Below are 10061 nucleotides of genomic sequence, written 5' to 3' on the forward strand. Positions count from 1 at the left end.
TCTTTTGAGTATATGCCATGGAGTGGTATAACTGGGTCAAATGGTAGGTTCACTTTTAGTTTTTTAGGAGTTCTCCACACTGCTTTCCATAGGGGTTGCACGAGTTTGCAATCCCACCAGCAGTGAATGAACGTTCCTCTTTCTTCGCATCCTTGCCAGTATTTGGCATCATTGTTCTCTTGATCTTAGCCAGTCTGACTGGGGTAAGATGAAATCTTAAAGTAGTTTTAATTTGTATTTCCGTAATTACTAGTGATGTTGAACATCTTTTAAGATCCTTCTTAGCCATCTTTATTTCTTCTTTTGAGAACTCTCTGTTCAGTTCCTTAGCCCATCTTTTAATTGGGTTACCTCCTTTCTTGATACTTTGTGTTTTGAGTTCGTTATATATTCTGGATGTTAAATCTCTGTTGGACGTGCCACTGGTGAAGATTTCCTCCCATTCTGTGGGTTTCTGTTTACCTCCTTGGTTGTCTCCTTTGATGTACAGAAGGTTTTTAGTTTAATGAGGTCCCATTTGTTAATTCTTGCCCTTGTTTCCTGAGCAATTGATGACCGGTTTAGAAAATCCTTTCCTACACCTATATCTTTTAGGTTTTTGCCAATGTTTTCTTCTAACAGTTTCAGAGTTTCAGGCTTTACATTGAGGTCTTTGATCCACTTGGAATTGACTTTTCTGCAAGGTGAAAGATAGGGGTTTAGTTTCATTCTTCTACAGGTGGAGATCTATTTGTGCCAGTACCATTTGCTGAACATGCTGAGACCCAAGTATTTTTAGAGCAGAGACATCATCCTTAGAAAGTTTTAAATTGGGCCAGGCATGGTGGCGCAGGCCTTTAATCCCAGCTCTCGGTAGGCAGAGGCAGGCAGATCTCTGTGAGTTCAGGGCCAGCCTGGTCTACATAGTGAGTTCCAGGACAGCTGGGGCTACAGGGAGACCCTGTCTCAAAAAGACATTTTTTTTTTAAAAAAAAAAAGAAAGTTTCAAATTGTGGAGAAGTTTAGATGAAATGAATGAGAGTTCAAGTTTTGGGATTAGGGAATGTTCCTCTGGTAAAATCTATGCAAATATTCCAAAATAAAAAAAATGTTCTGTACCAAGCTTTTCAGTTAAGGAGATACTCAAACCTTTACTTATGAGGTCTTATAGCATGGTGTAGTGGTTCACGTGTATAATCACAGCACTTGAGAATTGAGACAATGGAATAAATGAGTGAATGGAGATCTAGAGACCTGTGTTCTCATAAGCCAAGCAGAAAACCATTACTGCCAATTACTAAAAACAGAGATGATTCTCTGTGTATACTGTTTGGCAAGGTAATTCTAGTATGTTAGTTGATTATACCCTCAGAGACTTGGCATTTGGTCTCGAGTGTAAAACATGCTGGTAATGGTTCTTGAGAGTGACTACCTAGGATTAAGTATGTAATCTAAGGAGTTGGCTGATAAAGTATCTTTTCTTTCAGGGATGATATCGCTGATTTAGTAGAAGCTAAAAAGTTGCTTAAGGAAGCAGTGGTGTTACCAATGTGGATGCCAGAATTCTTTAAGGGCATTAGGAGACCATGGAAAGTAAGTTAATTATGCTCAGGCATCAGCGGAGTAAATGGAAGCACTGCTAGGAGAGCCATTACTTATCCATGTTGGAGAAAGTGGGCTAGAGGACATTTTAGGCCAGGTGTATTAGCTCATGCATGTAATCTGAATACTCAGGAAGGTGAGGCAGAAGGATCACCTGGGTTTGAGGCCAACCTGGGCTACATACTGATTTCTAAGACAACCTAGACTATAAAGTGAGACCTTTTTTTTGGGGGGGGTCTTTTTGATACAGGGTGACTCCACCAGCACCTGTACTCATGTATACACACACGATTGAAAATAAAATTTTTAAAAGAAATGAAAAGCAGACCTCTGTATTAGCATATAAACATTATTTATCTGCTTTAAAATATTAATTCTTACTAGCCATAGTGGTTACCCAGCCCTTAAGAGACAGAGGCAGTCAGATACCTGTGAGTTCCAAATTTTTAATGTATTTTCTTTTTGTGATAGAAAAAGTAAATTTCTTACAAAGTGTCATTCATTTTATCTTTCTGTTTGTTCTTTGTCTCAATGTTTTATATATGTATATATAAGTTAGGTAAAATTTGGTACTTAGTAATAATTGTAAATTCAAACAAGGGCAAATGGTTGGATAAGGTGGTGCCAACATGTAGTCACATCTCCTCCAAAGAATGAAGAAGGAGGGTCATTCAAGCCCAGGAGTTCAAGTCCAGCCTTACAGTCATTGTCAAAACAGAACACAGCATTGAGAGGTGAACCTTTGCTTACACTAGTTTATTCCCTGCAGGGAGTGCTGATGGTTGGCCCACCAGGCACAGGAAAGACCCTGCTTGCTAAAGCAGTGGCTACAGAATGCAAGACAACATTCTTCAATGTTTCTTCATCAACTCTGACTTCCAAATACAGAGGAGAGTCTGAGAAGCTTGTCCGTCTTCTGTTTGAAATGGTAATGCTTGAAACAGTTCTAACATTTTTTTACCTCTAAAAGGGGAGAAAGTGACTTACCTACATTATATAGCTCAGCTCGTTAGGATGACATTCTATGCAGGGTATGATTCCCGTGCCCTTGTTGAAGCATCCTTCATAAACATGAATGACTGGAGATCTTGTTGTCTCCTTTCCTCTAGAGCTAGAGCCACATCTGCTAGTTTCTGAGCATGTCACATTAAGGGATCAGCATTAGAATTACTAATATGTTATTAAAGTCTAAAATTGTGGTTTCTCTAAAGTTTATTATTTGTGCATTCATGTGTATATGCCACTGCTTGCATGTGGCAGTCAGAGGACAACTTTGTGGAGTTGGTTCTCTCCCTCCACCTTTATGTTGGCATCAGTCTTGTGCAGTGAGCCATCTCATTGGCCCCATGATTATGTTTTTAAACCAGTAGGCTTAGCTACAATGTGGCATTTTATATGGTATATTTATGCAGTGTGGCAGCCTTTTCAGCTGTTCCCTTCCAGTTTCTTCCTTTATGTCAGTGCTTTAATATGTATGTACACCACATGCATGCCAGTTCCCAGAGAGGCCAGCAGTGGCTATGGGATCTTCTAGACTAGAGTTACAAGGTGGTTGTGAGTCTCATAATGTTAGTGCTCGGAACCAAACCCAGGTCTTCATCTAAATCAGTAAGTGCTCTTGACTGCCCCATGTTTTCCAATTTGTAGCCTTTAAATCATTTATTTCTGGGAGTTGAGCCCTTGCATTATGGGCCTTGCACGTGCTAGGCAAGTGCTCCATTACTGGGCTGTGTCCTCAGCCCCAGGTGGTGATGATGATGATGATGATGATGATGATGATTATTATTTTAGTATTTTTATTTTATGTGTATGAGTATATTGCCTGCATGTAAGTGCACCTCTGTCATGCAGTGCCAGTTGAGGTCAGAAGAGGACATCAGAGTCCCTGGGAACTGGAGTTATGGATGGTTGTTAGCCACCATGTGGGTCTAGGTATCGAACCTGGGTCCTCTGCAAGAGCAGCCAATGCTCTTAACTGCTGAGCCATCTTTCCAGCTCCCCCCCATATTATTTCTAAATGAAAAACAGGTGTGTCAGCTGGAGAGATGGCTCAGTGTTTGAGAGCATTTGCTCTTGCAGAGGAGCCGGGTTCTGTTCCCAAACGTCACACAGCAACTAAAAACCACCTACCTACAATTACATTAATTAATTATAGATAATTAATTCCACCTGTAATGCCCTCTTCTGGCTTTGTGAGCACCAGGCATACATGTGGTACACTTCCATACATGCAGGCACTCAGATAAATAGAATAAAATATAAATAACAAAAAGATAAAACCTGGTATTATATGATTACTTCCAATAGGCTCGATTTTATTCTCCAGCTACCATATTTATTGATGAGATAGATTCCATTTGTAGTCGCCGAGGGACTTCTGAGGAGCATGAAGCAAGCCGAAGAGTGAAAGCTGAGCTGCTGGTTCAAATGGACGGTATGTATATGTCTGTACAGATTAACTTGAGATGGGAGGTTGCTGTGTATGCTGTGCCAGTGGGTCAAGCTAACTCAGTGTGCTTTCAGTATATGTTCCTAACTCCAGTTGGATGAGAGACGACAGGCAGATATGTCTGGTAGTAAATTTGGTAATTTTTTTTGGGGGGGGGTGTCTTTTTGAGACAGGGTCTCCCTGTAGCCCAGATGACCTGGAACTCACATTGTAGACAAAGCTGGCCTTGAATTCACAGAGATCCACCTGCCTCTGCCTCCTGAGTACTGGGATTTAAAATCTTGCTCCACCACACCCAGCTAAATTTGGTACTCTTGAAATGTTTAGAAATATTGGCCATCCCATATATCCATAAATATATATATACACACATACACATACGTAGGTATCTTATTTTTAGCCATAGACTTGAGAAATAAATGCAGATATATTGACCTTAGAGGATATATATACATGAGCTGAGTTGTTGTTTCCATTAAATCTGTTTTGAGTTATATTTTTGCATACTGTAAAAACTCATTGTCCTTGGGTTATATTTGTTAGCTAAGACCTTTTTAAATTCAAATTTATATATATATGAATATATGCCAAGAGGGAGTTGGATCCCTGAGAGCTGGAGTTACAGGTGGTTGTGAGTCTCTTAGGGAACTGAACTCAGGTCCTCTGGAAGAGCAAGAAGTACTCTTACCCATTGAGCTATCTCTCCAGCCCCAGTTAGCTAAGTTTTAAGACCTGAAGATTACACTGCCTTGTATTATTGTGCTAAATATTTGATAATCTCTAAATAAGAGCTTTATTTTGTAAATCCAACTCCTTTTATTGTTATCCTTCATTTAGGTGTTGGAGGTGCCTCTGAAAATGATGACCCTTCCAAAATGGTTATGGTTCTGGCAGCTACTAATTTTCCTTGGGATATAGATGAGGCTTTAAGAAGGCGTCTTGAGAAACGAATCTATATTCCTTTACCATCAGGTATCATTATAAATGTTGTCTGAAAGTTCCTGTTAACTATCAAGTCATTTTGTGTAATTTAAAATTCAGTACTAAGCTTCCCTGAAGAGACAAATGTGTGCTTGTATCACTGTTTGGCTACATCTAGAACTTGGAAGCTTTTGATCACTAAGATGTTAAAAGTTCAATGAAGAGCAACTCTTTACTTTCAAGCATATAAGTTCTAAGAATTGGAAAACAACTCTTCATACAAAGTAGGCCTGAGGCAGGCGTAGTGGTTTACATGTGTAAATCCTAACACTTGGAAGCTGAGGCAGGAAGATCATGAACTCAAGGCTAGCCTGGGCTACAGTGAGAGACACTCTTTAAAAAAATGACAGTAGGCTTGAAAAAAAAATACATTGTTTACATTGAAGGCTTACATTTTAAAAATTTGTTTCTATGATCAGCAAAAGGCAGGGAAGAACTATTAAGAATAAGTTTACGTGAACTGGAATTGGCTGATGATGTTAACCTTGCAAGCATAGCAGAAAACATGGAAGGTTATTCAGGTGCAGACATTACCAATGTGTGCAGGTATGTATTACTTTTCTTGTTTTTTTGGAAGCCAAGGTTTTTCTGAGTATAAACTTGTATTAGGAAGTTTTTATACTGTAGTAGACAGGTGACCCACATTGGACTGGGATCTAGCTCATTTGTAGAGTTTTTGCCTAGCATGTACAAGACCTGAGTTTGATTCCCCAACACTGACAAACCAACAACAACAAAAAAACCCACACCACAATTATTACTTCATGGTCACAAGTTGGTTTTAAGTTAATGTTAACAGGTATTGGTAAAATATGAATGGTCTTCAGGTCATTTGAAAACTGTATGTTTAAGAAGCTAATTTTCGAACAGTTTGGGTAAGAGAGAATCATTGTCTTGGATTTGAAGTTACTGGTGCATTGCTTCACTATACTGTTACATGGGAAATGACTGAAATATATTTAGTGTACTCATGGGATACAGTAATGCAATCTTGTTTTCAGTGACCATATCCTAAATTTAGGAACAGCAGTTGAAAGGAATAAGTCTCTTCAGTTTGGTTGAGTGAGCTAGACTTTGTCCTAATCTAAATTTCAGAGGCTTGACTGTACTCATTTCTAAAGTGAGCATAGCAGTCAGGATTTGAGGGTCAGCTATAGCATGAACACACATAAAGAACCTATATTGTCCCTCTGCATACATGGTGACTACAATTAAGGATGAAATTTGGTCAGAGAAAAAGATACATGAGGAGCTGGGATGTACCTCAGGTGGTAGAGTGCTTGCATAGCATGCAAGAAGCTCTAGATTTGATCCCTAGCACCACATAGAATCAGATGTTTTGGTACACTCTATAATCCTAGCACTCCAGATATAGAGGCAGGAGGATCAAGATCATCCTTGGCTACAGTACCAGTTCAAGGCCAGCCCGGTCTACATGAGATTCTTTCTCAAAGAATAGAAAAATAAAAGGTGGGAGAACCTGGTGTGGTAGTGCACGCCTTTAGTCCCAGCACTCAGGAGAGGCAGACAGGTGGATCTCTGAGGTTGATACCAGCCTGGTTTACATAAGAGCACTGGCTGCCCTTGTAGAGGACCCAGGTTTGGGTCCCAGCACCTACATGGCAGCTAACAACCATCCATAAATGCAGTTCAGGGGGATTCCAACACCCTCTTCTGACCTCCACCAGCATTGTATGACACAGGTGTGCTTACATGCAGGCAATATACTCATAGAAAAAATAAAACTAATATTTATTTAAAGAGAGGCTGGGCGTGGTGGCGCACACCTTTAATCCCAGCTATTAGAAGGTAGATGCAGGCAGATCTCTGTGAGATGTAGGCCAGGCTGGTCTACATAGTGACTTCCAGGCTGGCTGGGACTAGGGACATCCTGTCAAAAATGACACAAAGAGATATGTGAAGTTTCTGTAATAGAAGGGAAAGGAAATGCCTAACTTGATTGTCTGTCTTTTACGTGGAGAATATACTTATCTAGATAATGTATTTTTTCCTGTTTCTGTACCGTAGCTTATTCTTTATTTTACCAAATATTTGAAATGCAGTTGCTAGCTTCTTTGTTGTACTTTTTCTTGGGCTGTATGTGCAGCATTTATTAGTTAAATTTATTAGTATACTTATTTCGTGAAGATTTCATGGGTAAAAAACAACTAAAAGCAGGCCTGTATTCCAATGTAAGATTCAGTGCAGTAGGGACTGGAGAGATGGCTCAGGGGTTGAAAGCACTGGATGCTCTTGCAGAGGACCAGAGTTCAGTTCCCAGCACCCACATGGCGGCTAACAACCTTCTGTAACTCTAGTTCCAGTGGATCTGACTCCTTCTTCAAGTAGAATTTTTAGGTTCCAATGCAGTATTACATATGTATATGATGTATGTATATATAATATAATCTTAGAGAATGTTACAACATATGCAACAGAAATTCTTTAATCAAAATAATCTTTTGGGCTGTTTTTTAAACTTAAAACCTAGGGATGCATCCTTGATGGCCATGAGAAGACGTATTGAGGGTCTAACCCCAGAAGAAATCCGAAACCTTTCAAGAGAAGAAATGCATATGCCTACAACTATGGAGGATTTTGAAATGGCTTTAAAAAAGGTTTCTAAGTCAGTGTCAGCTGCAGACATTGAAAGATATGAGAAATGGATAGTTGAGTTTGGATCATGCTAATTTCTCACATGGAAACTGAGAAATCTGCCTTATGTCTTTGAAAAATAATTAAATGTAGTAGTTCACTGCACTGAGTACTATATTTTTTTAAACTTTCATAACGGTAAGATTTTTAAATTCCTTATGATTCTGAATAAAGTCAGTATTTTTAAGCTGTACATATTTTACTTTAGCATTGCTTGATTTCTTCTATGTACAGTGTCACTCTCCCACTGCTTGTTGCTGTTATTCTTTCTATAGGGACAACTGAAAATTAGTAATCATTTTTATACAAGTAGCTAATTAAACCATAAGCCAGGCCCAGTGTACCTTCCTTCTCATCTGGTAGCTTCTCTCCCCTTTCTGTCAGGATAAGAATAGGACTCTTAACTTTCTGTCTTTGTAAGAAGCTGTGTGGTGCTGGTAGATATTTTTAAGCCTACTGTTTATTATACTCTAGCCAAAGTCCTTAGTTTGTTCAGTCAGGATACAAACTAAGCATAAAACGAAAACAGTTAGTGGTATAAATAAAAGCTAGTAAGTGAAATAAAAGGACCCGACTTTGATCCTCAGAACCCAGGTTTAGAAAAAGCTGGGCTTGGTCGTATGCACTTGTAATCCCAGCACTTGGAAGGTAGAGACTGAGGATCCCTGGAGCTCTCTGGTCAGCCAGCTGAGTCTACTTGGTGAGGCCCAGGCCAGTGATAGACCTTATCTCAAAAAACAAGCTAGGTGTAGGGGCGCTGGAGAGATGTCTCAAAGGTTAAGATCACTGGCTGCTCTTGCAGAGGACCTGGGTTCAACTCCCAGAACCCACATGGTGGCTAAGAACCATCCTTAACTCCAGTTCCAGGGGTTCCAACGCAGTCTTCTGACCTCAGCAGGCACTGCATGACACAGGTGCACCTATCTTCATGCAGGCTGTACACTCATACACATAGAAAAAAAATAATGAAATGTTTAAAAAAAAAAAAAAAAAAGGTAGGTGTCACCTTGAGGAACTACACTCAATGTTGTTGACCTCTGACATCCATGCACACATGTGTACCCACATGAACACATATACACATGCATACAGTTAATGGTATAAAATTTGGGAGTAAGATTTACATTTATGATTATATAGAAGGAAGTAACTTACTGGGCTGGAGAGATGGCTCAGTTGTTAAAAGTGCTTACTGTTCTTGCAGAAGACCCAGGTTCCCAGCCATCTGTGTTGGGCAGCTCACAACCACCTACAACTCCAGCTCCAGGGAATCCAGTGCCCTCTTCTGGTCTCTGGGGGCACTGATACACATGTGGCATACTTTGACACAGACACACACACACATGTAAAAAAAAAAAAGAACTTATCCCAGTCTCAGAAAACAGCCTTATGTAAAAATTCAGTATTGTGCAACAAGTCTTACTGGGAAGAAAAGGAACCAGGATAGGAAATCTCACTCAGTTGCTGTTCTCACTAAAATAAGCTTATGGCTGGTGAATGAAATAAGACCTTGTCATCACTTAGGAGTTAAATTGGTGCTTTTTCTTACAATTCTGGGATAAGCAGGGGCATAAAGAAGCTTATCACTGGGTACCTTAGGAAGAAGTTATAAATCCTATGCCATTATTTATTCTTTACAATATGGAAATAGAACCCTATGAAATGTACTAATTAGAACTAGACAGGGTTGAGGAATGTAACTCAGTTGGTAGACTATTTGCCTAGCATGCTCAAAGCCCTAGATTTAATTAACACTAGTACTATAATACAACCAACCATTGTAGTACTTGCCTGTAATCCTAGCACAGAGAAGGTAGAAGCTGGAGTATCAAAAGTTCAAGGTCACCTACAGCCACAGAATGAGTTTAAGACTAGCCCAGACCACATCCCAAAATTAAACTTTTCTGTCACCTTGCCATCTTTTCTTCACACAAACCTATCTTTTTAGCCTACATAGAAAGTCATTTGAAAAAAAAAAGTCAGTAGGGTTGGGCCTCTTGCCTAATGGTAGAGTGCCTGCCTAGTATATATGAGGCCCTGGACTCAATTCCCTAGTACTGATAGGAAAGTAAAAAGAGAAAAACAGAAGCCAGTACTTACTTGAAGAATGTTTTAATATAACCAAACACTTTCTTGAGACAAGGTTTCACTATGTGGCATAGAGTGGCATAAAACCTGAGATCCTCCTACCTTGCTTCTTAAGTACCAGGATTAGAGGTATACCTTACCACATCTGGCTTTTTAAAACTTTAATGAAACAGAATAGAAAATAACCTGTGGAGTAAAAGAAAGTTATGTGTACTAAGTAGCATTGTTTAAAAATTTTAGGTGAGTCATTCCAGGCATGGTGGCACATGCCTGTCTTTAATCCTGGCACTTGGGAGGCAAAGGCATG

At 39.5% G+C, this 10061-nt stretch overlaps 1 protein-coding gene across 2 annotated transcripts in view; it reads left to right on the forward strand.

Moving 5' to 3' along the window:
* Nucleotides 1-7859, forward strand: part of Katna1 (katanin catalytic subunit A1) — a 31667-nt gene extending 23808 nt beyond the window's left edge. The window contains exons 6-11 of one of the 2 annotated variants that reach the window (XM_008830414.2): nt 1467-1572; nt 2351-2509; nt 3889-4015; nt 4868-5002; nt 5431-5557; nt 7503-7859. In XM_008830414.2, the coding sequence (XP_008828636.1) occupies nt 1467-1572; nt 2351-2509; nt 3889-4015; nt 4868-5002; nt 5431-5557; nt 7503-7701 (853 nt within the window). In that variant the 3' untranslated portion in view covers nt 7702-7859. The remainder of the gene's footprint in view (nt 1-1466; nt 1573-2350; nt 2510-3888; nt 4016-4867; nt 5003-5430; nt 5558-7502) is intronic. The other variant, XM_017797473.2, reaches the window with a different exon arrangement.
* Nucleotides 7860-10061: the final 2202 nt, after the last annotated feature.

The sequence above is a fragment of the Nannospalax galili genome, unplaced genomic scaffold, assembly GCF_000622305.1.
Source record: "Nannospalax galili isolate Female #2095 unplaced genomic scaffold, S.galili_v1.0 scaffold395, whole genome shotgun sequence".
Taxonomy (NCBI): Eukaryota; Metazoa; Chordata; class Mammalia; order Rodentia; family Spalacidae; genus Nannospalax; species Nannospalax galili.